The 16,477-nt window shown below is 37.3% G+C and overlaps 1 protein-coding gene across 2 annotated transcripts in view; it reads right to left on the bottom strand.

The window, feature by feature from the left end:
• ZFR (zinc finger RNA binding protein) overlaps positions 1-16,477 on the bottom strand; it is a 47,472-nt gene that overhangs the window by 9,980 nt on the left and 21,015 nt on the right. The window contains exons 5-15 of one of the 2 annotated variants that reach the window (XM_021554692.2): positions 16,207-16,425; positions 14,792-15,042; positions 13,206-13,397; positions 10,798-11,098; positions 9,710-9,903; positions 8,266-8,385; positions 7,614-7,759; positions 7,110-7,272; positions 4,986-5,191; positions 4,624-4,774; positions 3,136-3,277 (exon numbers count right to left, since the gene is read on the bottom strand). In XM_021554692.2, coding sequence (XP_021410367.1) covers positions 3,136-3,277; positions 4,624-4,774; positions 4,986-5,191; positions 7,110-7,272; positions 7,614-7,759; positions 8,266-8,385; positions 9,710-9,903; positions 10,798-11,098; positions 13,206-13,397; positions 14,792-15,042; positions 16,207-16,425 — 2,085 coding nt within the window. The remainder of the gene's footprint in view (positions 1-3,135; positions 3,278-4,623; positions 4,775-4,985; positions 5,192-7,109; positions 7,273-7,613; positions 7,760-8,265; positions 8,386-9,709; positions 9,904-10,797; positions 11,099-13,205; positions 13,398-14,791; positions 15,043-16,206; positions 16,426-16,477) is intronic. The other variant, XM_021554693.2, reaches the window with a different exon arrangement.

The following is a 16,477-nucleotide window of genomic DNA, read 5'->3' as shown; positions in this document are numbered from 1 at the left end:
TATGTACTGTGAGGCCAATAGCTTAATCAGTCAATTATTTACACTCTTCTAAAACTAATATGCAAATAGGTGACACTGTGCAAACTTTTAGCACAATAATTCATTAATAATTTAAAGTTTCTATCTCTGAAAACCTTCAACTTGTAAAATAGTTTTACTGAGAAGAACTGCAATTTAAATGTACAATAAAGAATCTTACTCAGTGCTGGAAATGTTAATCTAAAATGGGTTACTAATAGCTATCATAAGAATACCACTGGAACTTAAAAAGACTCTGAAAGTCAGAAGTTGCTGAGGCATGTACTACACTGAGAAAACACTGACTGAAAAAATGTATCAAGGAAACTCCTGTAATATTTATTCTGTGGATTTTTGCATATGTTTCACATTTCTGGATTAACCCCTTAAAGACTGTGCAACTAAAATCAGATGCCTAACCTACCACCCTACTAAACTAGGACAAAAACTGAATTAACTTACAAAACACGGGCATGAATTCTTACCCTGTATAATTTATTACTAGCCTAAATATAAGGGGTTAATCTTCAATTAGACGTGCTGTGTCCACACTACCTCTTCATTAAAAGTTAACAGGTATGTCAATTTAGGTAAGTTTTATTACATAAAATATATTTTATCCAGTCAACTATTATAAGACTAGTGTGAACACTGCTTCATTTTAGGAGAGAGACAAAGACGAAAAGAAAAAAAAAAACAAAAACCAAACACAAAGTAACAGCAGATGCTAGGACTATGCATCCAAACCCCTCCTTTGTAAAGCATGGCAGGTGTGACACTGAGCTTTAGAAAACCTTGGTCAAAAATCCTTCCGATGTCTTGGCAGCAACTCCTGACAGGAATCAAGTCCCTCTGCTAGAAGGCTTTGGACCGGGGCTGTTAGCTAAGGATGAAAAAGACACACGCGCACACACAGAGGTGTTTGTAAGTAGGTACACCTTGTTTGCCGAAGGAAGACTCCACAGCTGGGTTACAGCTCTTCAAATGTATCAGATTTGGTCAACTGTCAAACGCACAATACTGTAAGGAACAGTAGCTATGCGGTTAACAATTTCATTTCACTGTTTGGATTTTTTTTAGCCTTTTACTTAACACATCAAACATGATTCTACTCCACGTGCAAGACTCAAGTTGCATCTTTACTCCAACTGGTCCTTCCGGTAAAGCCTTCCTTAACATCTGAACTAGCTCCCCAAGCGGGCTAAGGAAAATGAAAACTTCAAATCAGTGTAAGACACAGAGCATGAGAAGCTGCAGTAAGAAAAACACAAACACACACTGTTACTCTGCAGCAACTAAGCAGCAGTCTTCAGAATAAGGAACTTCTTTGCTGCAATAATTAGCAATTCAGTCTTCTATTTTCTCCAGTTTCAAAAGCGAACTTTTCTGCACATCCATTTTATACTGCTCAGTGTCTTGAAGAGAAATCTAATCTTGATTTTGTTTGCCTAGAGGCAGTACTGCATTCAGCAGTGAATAAACTCACAAAGATCATTTAACTCAAGTGTGGGTCAGACAAAAATACAGATTTGTTTCCTTTTGATGGTATAACTTAGGGGACTGATGGTAGTAATTTGAAATTTGTTTTACTTTTAGTCCACATCAATTTTGGGCCAGAAACCACTTAGTTGAAATTGAGTATAGCAGCAGGAATCAATACTGCACTTTTGCACAGTACATCAAGAAATAAACATGGTGTTTAAGGTTAATTTCATTAAATTGTTAGTCTAATTTAATAACAAAATGCATTTTTTAATAAACTTAAATAATACGGAAAGTTGGATTCAGCCCAGAGTTGTTACACTCAGATTGTCCAAAACCAAGTAAAATTGGTGTGACAGTATACATACAAAGCCTTTATAGCTAGGAATAAAATGCACAGTTTAAAACAAAAGCACTCTAAGACTCTTTAGAAGTCATCCAAACCACAGAATGCATGTTCAAATTTTTCTTTCTGATCATGTAGGATGACTTTGTTAACATAGCTTGCTTATAAATGCACTAGTCACAGCTACAGGACACTTAGTAATGCAATATTAAAACCTCAAGTGTTTTAGAGGACATGTAGTGATGAGATGAAATATAAAAAAAAACTTCAGTGGCTTATATAAATACGTATATACACAAACACATGTATACATACACACATAAAATTTCTTTCAACCTGTATATGAGAAGTATTAAAACAACCTCAGATTTTCTATTTGTAGGTTCACTGTCAAACACCAGAACCCTGTTTGCTCTGATCTCTTTCAACTATGAAAACACAGGATTAAAAGGAAACAAAAGTTAATTTTATCTGACCCATAAATAAAAAGAACCAATGTACCGCAGACATTAATCATGCTTGTTGGCTTAAAAGCTTTTGGAGCTTTGAAAGTGTTACAGAACAGACCCTAAAGCAACACTGCTGGCACCAGAGAAACTGTGGACTTCAGAAACATAAATTGATTCCCAAGCTCCACCTTCTGCTTCAGCTCAATGACAGAGCCGTTTCTTATTGTACTAGTTAGGTTTGCCAGTTGGATAGAAGAGTGATTGCAATACCAGGAGCATAAATATACTCAAAAAGCACTCCAGACCAAAAACAACCTCAGAGAGCTGGAAAAAACTGCATTATCTTTTCAAGTTAGAAGCACTGTTACCATCAAAAGTACTGTAAAAGTGCATTTTAAGTGGCACTATTCAGAGTGTCTAAGTGATATTAATACTGACCCAGTTCAAAATAAAAACCTGTGATTTGATTTTCTAAATACATACAATCTTTATCTTAAGGCAAGACTGCTCTAGAAAGCCAGTTTTTATAGCCACTTGCTATAAAATACTTAGTCTTCCACATAATTTTAAAAGATGGGGAAAAAAATCAAGCTTTTACCTTTTTCCAGAAAGCTGAGGTTGGACATAAAGTTACAAATTTTAAAAATTAAATAAAAGCATCATATACACATTTATTTGAACCAACTGTTTTCTACTGAGATTGGCTGTTGAAAAACAAAGTTTTGATCAAATATGAGTGCCAGCATGTTGCCTTCCAGGACCTTAGTGCCATCTTAAGCAGAATAGATAAACATAAAAAAACAGGTGAGAAATAAGTAACATCTTTAACAGCTTCCCAACCTCCATCCCTCATGTTCTCTTCCCGAATGACTGGAGATGTCAGTGTGATTGTAACTTGCATTTTGGGTTCCACACATGAATTTAAAATTATTGCTGCTTCTGGGACTGCACACTTGATATCGTATTTCTCTGGACTTATTACCTAAATATTGAGAAACAGAAATTTCTATTAGCATGTGGCCATTAAAAGTATCAGGAAGAAAAATGATTCCAACATATTCTTTTTTCAACAGAGAGATAAAAACACAATATAATTATATGAAACAGGTACCTATGTAGTCACAGAACCACACTACACAGTATAAAGATATGTGGACTTGCATATTGTTTCCAAATTATTAATGAAAATACACAGCCAAGTGGTTAGAACTAAAAAAACTGCCCAGAAACAAAACAAAACAAAAATCTTGATGGTGTTTGAGATAAAGAAAAGCTTCAGAGCCAATTAAAATATCAGCAGGGTGTTTCTCACTGGAACATAGAAGTCTTTGAAAAGCAAAGATGCATATTTTTCAAGCTCATAGTTACAGATGGGTATTGCTAGGTACATCCTGTGCTTTAGTGTCACAACATGCTAAGAAGAAAGGGTAAATAAGGGCCAGGGAAAAAATAGAAGATTAACTAATAAAGTGTTTATTCTGAATTGCTTTTTGCAACTTTACTTAATAATTCTAAATAGCCCCAAAAGAAAGCTGTAGGCACCTCTGTGACCTTCTTCTACATACACAGTGAACATTTCCATGAAGACAGACCAAGATGTCCATTTGTTAAATTTACTTCTGTTACTTCAAACAACAGCAAACTTGAGACTATTTTTCATTAATCTGATCATTCCAGTGATTCTGTCAAGCATTTTACTAGATTGCATTGAAATACTAATACTGTGACAAGCACTCTACAGTGACAGGCTTTGTTCAGCAGAGAGCAGAGACTTTACACTTTCTTGTGGAAATACTGCAAAGGGTTTATATTTCACTGAATGGTCTAAGACTGCACGTTTACCTTTTTAAAGGTCCAAATTCTAAAAAAACACAGACTAGATTTAGCTGGCTAATTTTGAACTATAAAACACTGATACATACAATAAGGAAACAAGATACAAATACAAAAGACTGGCATTACTAGAGAACTTTGACCTCGAGGCAGCAGGTGTGCTGTAACATGTAACAGGCTGTAATAACCTCCATTGCTACTGGTAACTGATTAATGGTCTTTCTTGTATTCATTTCTATTTCCCAAATAAAAGAAATCTGTTAAATGGTGATTGATACTACACTGCTAGAGCACATGCTTGTATGGACACAATATAGAGGAAGCGGAACATGCAGCAGTCTCTGAATTCAGATGAAAACACTCAGAAAATGGAAAGAAACTGAACCTGAAGTATGTCATGCAGCAGCACAGTAGTCCTGCAGACATTTAACTTGAGGACATATTTTCACAGTACTTTTAAGCAAATTCAAATCCAAAAATCTAAATTCTACTTACTGCAAGTTGCTTAGGGAGGCTTTCAGCAATACGACTGAGTAATGTCTTGGAGGGCTTCTCAGCACACAACAAAACAAGATTGACATTTCGGTCTCCACGGAGTAGCAAACCTTTTGCCAAAACGCCTACCCGTAAAACGCCTTTCAAAGCTCTGTGAATTGTAGTTAAAAGTTGCATTTAAAATAACAATGTAAAAATCATTAAAATAATCCTGAAGATAGAAAAGTAAAATAAAATAGTACTCCACATAATTCTAAGACTTCAAAATACAGCATAAAAGCCCAAAGAGATGAACTCTTGAAAGCACTGATAACAGGGCAAGGAAAAACAATAAAATTCTTAAAAAGTAATTTTAAAAATACCTGTCTTTACTGCCATCCTTTTTGTCATCTCCCTCTTTGTTCTTGCTTTTTTCATGATCAGTCATGCTGTCAGAAACCAGCTTCAAAGCACGCTCAGTAATAGAAACAATTTTTTGGACTGCCTGAAGCTCCTCCTCAGTAGGATATATAGCAGCATGCTTGGTCATCACATAGCGGTCGTCAGAGGAGTCAGGGCGGCGCAGAGGCTGAACAGACAAAAAAAGTGTTCTGAAACCTGGATGTACTTCCAAGTTCACAAATGAGACAAAATGACCAAAACCCAAACATGTGGCTAAGGAACAGAATATTCAAACCTCACATCTCTGAAATGTAACAAAATATGACATTTCCTTAGCTGTCACAATCAATCATGTCTGAAAAGACATGAAGTGTATAAAAATTAAACAAAGGTCAAATTCCAAGACCAGAGGTACTCTGGTCAACATTAGTATCTCTTGCCTTTCTATCAACTGGAAAATACTTGGGATATTTCTGCAAAATAAAGTATCTATGATTATTTTTGTACAGTCACAGGATTGTACAGGATGTACAGGATTGTACAGGATGACCCCAGGTCATCTAGTCCAATCTCCTGTTCAAAATACAGTCAGCTGTAAGACCACATCATATTGCTGAGGGCTTTAGATTTGGAAAATTTTCAAAGATGGTGGCTGCACAACATCTGTACAAAAAAAGATGATTTCCTGCATTCAGTCTAAATCTCCTTTGTGTTGGCTTAAGTTGGATATATCTCACCCTCTCATGACTATAAAAAGCCTGGTTCCATATCCTTTATAAAGCACAGCTATTAGAAGGCTGTTCTGTCCCACTGAAGCTCTCTCTTCTCCATTCTGAACAATCCCAGATGCTTCAGTGCCTCCTCTAAGGGCAAGTGTTCCAGACCCCTGAACATCTTGGTAGCTCCACAATAAGCCTGTTTATGATATGATACATAGTTTATGTATCTTCTACTGGAAAGCCCAAAATTAAATGTAGTATTGTCATTAGGGTCTAATGAAAGCTGATCGCTGTCCTTGATCTACTGACTGTGGTCCTGTTAAAGCCGAGGTTGCTGCTGGCCCTGCTGCCAGAGCACGCTGCGGACTCATGCCCAGACTGTTGTCTGCCAGGACCCCCAGTGTGGGTCTCAGATTCAGTCAAAGAAAGAAACAGAGTTTCTAGCCAGGCAAAAAGCCTGGGAAAGAATGTAAATAATCCTTTATCTCCCTTGTTTTTCACATTGTTTATAGTTAAATTCTATCATTGTGCCTCAAGCACTTTGCATCAATGCTTTAGGTTGTTTTCACTTCAGAACCAATGGATTTGATCCTTGCAAAGCTCTATATAAAAGAGTGGTGTATTTTGAATAAATCGGAGTTTTACTCTCAGCAGCCTTCTGAGTCAAGAGTCTCTTCATTCCCGTCCTGCCGCAACAGCAACACCCCCAGATCCCTTTCAGCAGAGCTGCTACCCAGCTTCTATCAAGGCAAAGGGTTCTTCCTTTCTGAGTGCAGAATTAGGCATTCGTACTTGCAGAAATCCACAATTCCCCTACAGCCCACCTAGGTGCCTCTGGATGGTTGCCATCAAAGGTATTGGCTATTCTCCCTATCCCAACATGATTCATGTTCATGCCAGCTGCAAACCTCATCAGTGTGCACTCACTTCACCACCTTTCAGATCCTCATCACCTTTCAGATCCCTGATAAGGCATTTATCAATCTAATGCCAGAATCAACCCAAGTGGTACTGCACTTCACATTGCTTAGAGTATGATGGACCACTAAGCATTATTCTCCAAGACTTTTATCCATATATTTGTCCACAATTAGGTAAATAATGTTGTATAATGCAATCAAATAAAACAAAAAAATAGCAAAAACCTGTATGACTTGTGTTTCATAAGAAGCAGTATTTAAAGCATCCTCTTGTCATTTCATTGGACTTATTTTGTAGGACTAGTACACCTACACCATTTCATTAGCATATAATTTCTTTTTTTCCAAATCCTTTATTATAAAGAAACACTGGAGACAACTAAAGTAGCACTGAACAATTTTATATTTCTTAACTGTGTCTCCTGGTAAAAATGGTGTAATTTTTTTCTCCAGTGAAGAAACTCACAGCGGGTCCTTGTGGTTGAGGAGGCATTCCAGGTCTAACTCCCAGCAGACCTAGTGGTCCTGGAGGGCCATGAGGATAACCTCCATCTGGTATTCTGCGACGGTCATCCCAGTGATGCTGCTCTTCCTCCATTCTCCTCCAGTACATGTCCTCTTCATATCGCCTGAAGTGCATCAAAGTGCTCTCTTTATACAGCAGCTAATACTTGACACTGCTCTAGACAGCTCTCAACAACTTCTAGCAGTCATAAGCAAATACCAATGAAGAGATGGTAACAACATGAATTATTGCTGTAAAAGTAGGTCTGCATTTATTACAAAGTATTCTACTAACTCTGCATTACTCAGAAGGATTGAACAGTAGCAAAAATCCCAGTGAGAAATTGCAATTTCAACAAGACAGTACAGAGTACCCTGAAGTATTTAAAATAAGTAACTATGAATTTTAGTTTCAGACAATCTGACAGCAGGTTGTCACATTCATTCATGCAACATAATGCATTACCTCATTTCCATCCTCCAGCGTTCCTCCTCTTCTCGCCTTCTCCAGTATTCTTCCTTCTGCATCTGTTTCCTCATCTTCTCTTCTTGAATTTTTCTTGCTCGAATACTGGGCTTTACTTCTACTTGTAAGTCTGGGTTTACTTTTTTCTAGATCAGAAAAATAAAGAATTAAATGTTGCTTTCCTGTCCTCATCTCAAGCTTATGGAATAGTTCTGACATATTTAACATATACTACTCATCTACAATAAAATCAGAAGAAGTAAAATGCAGTTTTAGAACTGCACAAATGCACTTATCATTAACAAATCTGCAACATGAAGAGTGTGTGCTGTTAATCCTACCAAAACCACTGAGCAATACTATTTTATATTCTTTAAATTTCATGGTAAGCAACATAAAGAACTTCCTGTTGCTTGCATCCCTTGGACTACAAGAAGCATTTAAAATATTTTAAAAAACCTCACCAAAATATAATTTCACAGTTTGCATTATTCTTTAAAAACTATACTGCCTATGAAATATATTTCTCTTTTTTTACATGTGGTTCACTCAGAATACCTACTTTTGTCTAGTCTTTAAACCTAAGAACAGGTGACTAGACCAGTTAGCTGATATCTGGTCAATTTTCAGGGAGAAGCATTAGCAGTTTTACCTTGTACTGAAGTCTGTGCCGCCGCCCTTTCAAATGCATCTCCTTGGCATTAGGATCATTAAAACTGCATTCACAGAGTTTACAGTGAAAACGGATCACCTTTCCTTCATCATTTCTTACCTGGAATATAAAGTTATAACACATTTGATAATTTCTTTTTTATAAGGCTGATATAAAATTTAATTATCCATCAATCTAATTATCCAGTGCCACTGAATAATGTCTACCTGTCACAAAACACGTTAAGAAGTTCACATAATAACTGAAAGAAGGCAAAATAGAAAACTAGAACCTTCATTACTGACAGACACACCATTATGCTTGGTAATGCACAGGGAACAAGGTCCTTCCATTCCAAAGAGTGCACAGCTGTAAATTCAAACCTGAACATGGTGAGCTAATAAATCACAAACCTGTGTATCAGGCAAAATTCATCTCAAAGTTGATCCACCTATCTCATTCCAACCACATGAAGCACAAAAGAAATATGCACAACACAAAAATGTAAACATATGCACAAGCATTTGCAGGTTCAATGAATTATCACTCTTATCTTCAAGGAAAACCCAGGGAATTATAGTCAACCTCATCTTGATCTCTGGGAAGGCAATAGAGCAGCCAATCCTGGAAACCATTTCCAGGTACAATGAGGGCAAGAAAACCATCAGGAGCAGTCAGCACAACTTCACCAAGGTGAAGGCCTGGCAGATGAAGGCAGAGCAGTCAATACTGGCCCTGTGGACTTCAGTAAAACTTTGGACCAAGTCTCACCACAATACCCTCCTACACAAGCTGCTAATGCATAGGTTGGATAAGCATACAGTGAGGTGGACTGAAAGCTGTCTGAACAGCCTGGCCAAGGGTGGTGATCAGCAGAATGAAGCCCAGTTGAAGGTCAGAAGCACCCCCAGGATCAATACAGTCCTGTAACATCTTCAGTAATGCTCTGGATGATGGGGGAGATTGTATCCTCAGCTAGTTTGCTGACAGCGCAAAACTAAGAGGAGTGGCTGAAGGGTCGCACTGACATCCAGAGAGACCTCAAGTGTCTCTCCTAGGGAAGAGGAGGCTGAGGGGGATCATATCAGTGAATATAAATACCTGGAGGAAGGGTGCAGAAAGGACAGAGCCAGACTTTTTTCAATGGTGCCCAGTGCCAGGACCAGAGACAAGTAGCACCAAGTGAAAAATAGCTGAACATCAGAATACACTGTTTTACTGTGAATGATGGCACTCTTGCACAACTGCTCAGGGAAGTTATGGAGTCTCCATCCTTTGACATTGTCAAAAACCATCTGGACATGGTTTTGGGTGACTGGCTTTAGGTGGTCCTCCTTAAGCAGGCTGACTGAACAAGCTGACCCAAAGCCTGCCAACCTCAATCACTCTGTGATTATGTTTCACTATAACAGTTAAAAAATAATACATATTTTCATATTAATACCTCCTCCACATAGTCATGGCCCACTGGTTGGACATCACTTTGCAAAGCAGCAAGAGTTGTGGGAGTCACTGGTTCAGCTGCTGTGTCAGGTTTTACTTCCTGTGTTTGCACTGTAGCAGCAGGAGGTGTTTTAACACTTTCAGCTGATTTCATTTCTTCCATTTTACTTCCTGTTGTCTGAAGCTTATTACCACCTAGAAATCAAAAAAATGTTAAAATTATTACTCTTCATAAGATGAGAATGTGATTAAACATAATGTGCAAACAAGATTTTATTTGCAAATATCTATGATCTGGGCAAAGAATTATAGATCTTTTGAAATCTATTGGATTTGACTTGCAATCAACCAAAATTGAAATATCTTTTCAATACAATTAAATATTTTAACAGTAAATTTAATTACATTCAGGTTACTTAAACACTGAAGTAGTTTATTCTAACAAGAAAAACTTCCGTTTTATAAAATCACCATTTTTGTTATTTGTTTTCTTGCTTTTTCAAGGGACAGGACTGAATGGGGAACAACTCAGAAAAAGTATTTTAATAATCTCTTTTCTTGTTACTTTGTAAATTTATAAAAAAAAAGTACTTCAAAACTTTATAATGTTTGTACTAGTAAAGGCAGTATACCGCTAGTGTTGCAACTGTATAGTTCTCTCCTTGAAGAGCAGGATAGCTTATTGTGGAACAGCTGCTTCTTGTCCCTGTTATGTTCAGCTCAAAGTTTACATGGTTAGTTTTTCACTGAAAAAGGATGTTTTAGTTGCCCATCATAAATTACCAATTTATTGCAGGCGCATTAACAGCCCAGGCTGTGAACTGAAATTAGGACTATAAATACAATACTCTGGCAGCTACTACATAAGAAACCAAAGGTGGGAAAAGTATTCAAGAGGGGCCAGGTGGACACAACTGAGCAGAAAACAATTTTGAAGCAAAACTTTTACAGACATTCTCACTCAGCAGTAATTCCCTTAAACACAGCAGAGTAACTCATGCATCGAGTTACCTAAATACATTTGTGTCTGCTGCACTAGGTCTTAAGAAAAATTTACAGAATAGGTTAGGTTTCAAAATAAAGACTGACTTCTGTACTTGCCAACAAAGTTTATTTTCGGTGTAGATATTTTCTTTACAGCTATATTTGCAGCAGTTGAAGATGTTTTGTTGTTGGACACAGCATTAAGTGGTGTGTTTGCCGTGGGAGTAAGAATTTTCACTGCAGAGGATGCAACAGAGGAGTTCACTGTACTGCTGGTAGTTGCTATATTTGAAGCAGAGGCGGTTGGTTTGGAAGCAGATGTAGATGTTGAGGAAGTAGCTTGGGTAACTACATTTGGTTCAGTTGAAGGAATGGGCTTGCCAAGTTTTGTATGCAACTTTACTACCTGTAAGTACGAAGAGACATTCATAACATGACCTCCCTGAGATTGCTGTAAGAATAATGCATCACAAGCAAAAATATCAGTACAAAAATAATCAATACAAATAAAAACTTAGATTGTTTTTTTTACAAAAAGTGGTCCTGGGAAAGAAGAAATACGGACACGTAAAAGCTCTTGTCATCTATAACAAGGAAATAGGTACTTGTTATCTCACATTGCTTACTTCCATTAGAAATTTACAAATGCAGGAATTTACTCCCACAGCTGTTTAGATAAGAACAGAAACACAACATAAATTGTTGTGTTTCTGGATAAATTTAAGAATACATTTTGCTCCTAGTGCTTCAATGTGTCTGTTTTGTTGCCTCATCACTTTTTAGTCTCCCTCGAAAGGGCAAAACAATTGAACTGTTTTAGTTCCAAACAATATTTGTAACTAAGAGTAATTTCATTCACATTCAGCAACACTGTGTCTTTTGATTGCTACATTTGACGAGCCTTCATATTGAATGACTTTACACATTATTTAGCCAAGCTAAAGAGACTCCTTAGGTAAATGTCTTCCTTTTTTTTTCCCCTAATATTTAGAAATAGTTAAGGAAGATTTAAGAGGTATTTCAGAGCTCTTTAGAATCTCGTAGAAAGTAAAGAGGTACATGCTTATTCTTGGAATTGATAAGCACAGGTCTTTCTGTAACATGTCTCTTATGGAATAATACTTCCTTTTGGTGTCTGCTGACCACCATCTGAAAAAGATGCAAGTAATCCATATGAAAAAACCACACAAGGGAGAAACTAAAGACTAAGTGTTGAAAACAGCAGTAAAGAAATGCAAATCTGTGAGACATACCTTACATATGAACATATACACAATCATAATATGCACACAACTGTCCAAATTAATCTTTTAGGCTTTTGTTCTTAGTTTTTATGTTCCCTATCAGAATACCGACACAGTAATGTCACACAATCATATCAATTTAAACTCAAGCAAGTGTTCAAAATTACTTTTTTCCAGTAGAATGCACACAAGTTCTTTAGTTATCACAGCAATGGAGTCCTTTGAGATACCATTTTCACACTGGTAAGAACCTAATCCCAGCAATGGCTTGCAACTATCACAAAGAGAAAACTATATCCAAATATAAAAGGATAATATATACCACAGTTCATATATCTATGGAGTTATTGAGCACAACCCTTTCTTGGGTTGTTCTTTAATGGAAGAACACTGGACAAGTGTCTCTAAATTTTGATTTTTGCTTTTGGAGGAAGATTATTTTAAACATGCTATAAGATTTATTTATTTTAGTAGGAACAATGCTACTTGATGCCTGTGTCCTGAGATGTAAAGAGCTATAGAAGCAGAGTATTAATACTGTATTTGTTAGTGACATTAATCTTTCCAGAGTTATGAGGAAAATCTGTAACTTCTAAACATATATTCTACTTATCATTGCACTTACTATTGTATGGCCAAGTTTAAAACAGGTCACAGCATTTCACAGTGCAGCCCAGTTTTTTCTCCAGCATGCCCACAAAAGAGCAGCCAAACAATACGCAAAACATGTTTACCAGAAGTCTTCTAAACATATTCATTATAAAGTCTATTATGGAACATTGTTCTTTGCTTGCAGAGGACAGTTTTCTTTGCAGGACCTATCAAAGAATGATGCCCGTTCTTTGCACTATCTTAGCTTACAGTGTTTCAAAGTGCACTGAAAGATTTACTGTACCAGCAAGACAAGTAAGATGAATCTCAAGAAAGGTCTTGAGAAAAGTTAGGGGGCACAAGCACAGGGGGCACATGTTCTCAATGGTTCCTTTCCCTCATCTCATTCTACACCTTCTTCCTATGATTTGGATGATATATGATATCCCAATATATCCTATTTTCATTGATGCCATTGCAGTATTTTTCCCCCTTTCTTTCAACAATACCCTTCTAATAGTGAGCCTAAAGACAAGTCTGAAATGAAAAGAAGACTGCAGATTTTTAAATAAAATAATTTAAATTATACTGTTTCTGCGTATTTTCTCCTTTCTTAAAATGAGAAAAAATGATGGGGACAAATGTTTGACTTGCACGGTAAGAACAGAAACCTCTTACTTTCTGATGCTTGGCTCCACGGATATGGGCAGCATAAGCATCTGCCCCGGTGCAAGACACATCACAGAGCTCACAGCGCAACTGATTCTGAGTTCCACGAGCAGAAGTATTGTTGTTGGTGGTGTTCTGGGAAGCTTTTAATGCTGCTTCTTTCTTTTTGTGTTTCTGGCCTTCTAAGTGTTCTTTGTAAGTCTGTATAAATAAGCAAAACACACGGTAAGCTGTCTTTGTACTCCGGTTCATCATTCCCCTGAACACGTGTAACACTGAACATGGCAGAAAACACACATTTTACCTAAGAAATACCTCCTACACTGAACACTTCTGCAGTATGGCATGCATTAACAGGACATTTCCAAGACCAGAAAATTTTCTTCTCCAGCACCAGGATCCCACACTTAGGTAAAACAATACAGGTTTTTCTCCTCTAACTTCTTAACTTCCCAACCAAGTAGTGGTCAACAGATACCACCACTGAAAACTTGACAGGATCAGAAATTGCAGTTTCCTCCACTGCATTCATTTATTCTTGATTTTCAGATTCCCACAAACTTTAAGTGTATCCAGATAAACAGAAAAATAAATTTAAAAGAAGGTAGTGCACAAATAAAGCAAAAATGCAGAAGTTGGTTTCTATATTAACACTGGTGATCTAGAGCAGACATGGTAGGAAATAATGACAAGTTCACTTAAAGTAAAAGAATTGTTTAGCCAGACTCAGACAAACATTCTGCATGACTTTGTATCTACTTTCTAGGCACTTTTACCCACTGTGACACTAAACTGGGAAACTGAAATATAACGAAGAATAAATGTTCAGGTTTCCCATTCACAAAATTTCTGTAATTCTACAGCTTTCAAAACACTATTTTGTAAGAAGTTTCCTATGCTAAAGAAACAAATCACTTTCAAAGTTTCAAATCATTCTGAAGTCAGGTGAAACACCTCTGTACAAGCTCAGGGAGTGTGTCTTTATGTCTTCCAACAGGAACGCTTTCTATAATAGTACAAATTTTTATTTCATTATTCCTTTAGTACACGTATGGAATCAGGTCTAAAAATTAACGAATTCTCTTGATTAGAGGGATGGAGCACCTCTCCTACGAGGAAAAGCTAAGACAATTTGGTTTGTTCAGCCTGGAAAAGCCTTTGGCACCCCAAAGTGAGTGGGACCTTCTAGTACGTAAAGGAAGTTTGTAAGAAAGATGGAAAGAAACTTTTTACAAAAGCATGAATTGACAGGACAAGAGGCAATGGCTTCAAACTGAGAGAAAGTAGGTTTAGGTATTAAGAAAAAATTCTTTACAGTGAGTGTGATGATGCACTGGCACAGCTGACCAGAAAAGCTGTGGGTGCCTCAACCCTGGAAGTGCCCAAGGCCAGGCTGGATGGGGCTCTGAGCAACCTGCTCCAGTGAAGGTGTCCCTGCCTACAGCACAGAGCTTGGAACCAGATCATCTTCAAGGTCCTTTTCAGGCCATTCTGCAATTATATGACTCTTAAGAGGGTAAGGTTTTTTAGCTGAAGAAATTATGAATAAAGTATAGTAGAGTAAAGCACAGTAGAATAATACACAATACAGATACCTGTGGTCCAGCACAGCTGATCTTGCAAACGTCACAGTAGTGGATCTGGGGTGGTTTGGGAGGCTGTTTTGGTTTCAGTTGCTTATTTTGGAATGGTGTCTTTTTAGTAAAGGTGGTCCCCGTCCAAGCAGCTGTTGCAGCAGCAGCAGCAGCTGCTGCCGCTGCCTGTTTCTGTTGCTGCTGCTGCTGCTGTTGGTAATAGGATGATGCAGCTGAATAAACTGCAGCTTCATAGCCAGAATAGGAGGTACCTGAAAAATTAAAATAAAAACAAATGTTACATCACCATATATAATGTATCAATTACATAATACAGTGCATCAATTCAAATCATGTTGCATAACAGTTGTTGGGCAAGGCAAGATGTAAGTAATTCACTGAGATTTTGTCAGGCAGTCTTGAATTTGGCTTTATGTTTCACAGTAGACAAATATACAGACAACAATTGTGTTGGAATATATTCAATTCTAGACACATCTTTGCAGACACACAGTTAGATATATCAAAGCATCCCTAGAGAACATATAAAATTTCCTGGCATATCTGGGAAGACTGGCCATGATGGAACAAAATTTTTAGTGAAAGATTTAGTGACGGCCACATGAAGCAAGCAATCATCTAGAACCACATTTGCTGTTCATGTTTCCAAATGCCAAGGACTGATAATATGGAGAAGAAGGGGAAGAAATGAAGATAAAAGACAGAACATCTAGTACTATTACAACTTATTTCAGTGATTTAAGTTGTTTTGGTACAGAGATGATGCTTCACTCACTAAAACCTTGCTACACAGTCCTTGATTTCTAGTTGAATAAATCAAGCAAACTAGGCTATCTCAAGGAAGTATAAAAATGCCTTTTTAAGCAGGAAACAAAAGAAAACAAAAAGTTCAGGGTAGCTATAACATGCCAGTTAATTACCATCTATGGCAATGAAGTTAGCATATTTTCATCTTTAACTATGTTTTGGATTCCTAATGGTTGAATAAAAGTCCTCCCACCACACATTTCTCATTCCATTTTGGGTCAGGACAATCAAAACTTAAAAGATTTATACTGAACTGTTCCTCCCTATCCCTGTAACTGCATGCACCCTTCCTATTTCCTGGGAGTAACATCTATGTGGATGCATTTCCTTATATTCCTTGTTTTTTCCTTTTCACCTTACAATAAGTCACTGCCCAGGCACCAGTGCTACTACTTTGTATATTCTCACATCTGAAAAACTGGTACATAAGACATCAAAACTCCTTTAAAGATACAACAGAACATTCTGCCAATGTAATGATTGAACTGGTTACTACCTCTCAGCAAACTATGATGTAATTGAGCATGAACTGCTCAACTTCTGAATGCTGAAAGCCTCTTCTGCAGCAACTTCGAAGATCCCAGCAAGAAAACATGCATAATTCTTACCAGAGTAAGTTACTGCTGTTGTGCTGTATGTCGCACTCTGAGTATAGGATGGAACAACAGTGGCTGCAGCTGCCACTGGCTGCACAGTCGAGGACACTGGATATATGGAAAATGTTGTTGTTGCTGGACTTGGGGTTGCAGGTTTTATAGCTGTCACTTGACGTGTTTGCTGGGCTTGGGTGTACTGAGTTGCCCCTTGGCTATATCCTGCTTTTGGAGCTAATGAGGATAGAAAATACAAATGCAGAATCATTGGCATGTTTTAGTTGAA

The sequence above is a fragment of the Lonchura striata genome, chromosome Z (genome assembly GCF_046129695.1).
Source record: "Lonchura striata isolate bLonStr1 chromosome Z, bLonStr1.mat, whole genome shotgun sequence".
Taxonomy (NCBI): Eukaryota; Metazoa; Chordata; class Aves; order Passeriformes; family Estrildidae; genus Lonchura; species Lonchura striata.
This window is presented reverse-complemented; position numbering and strand designations above follow the sequence as displayed.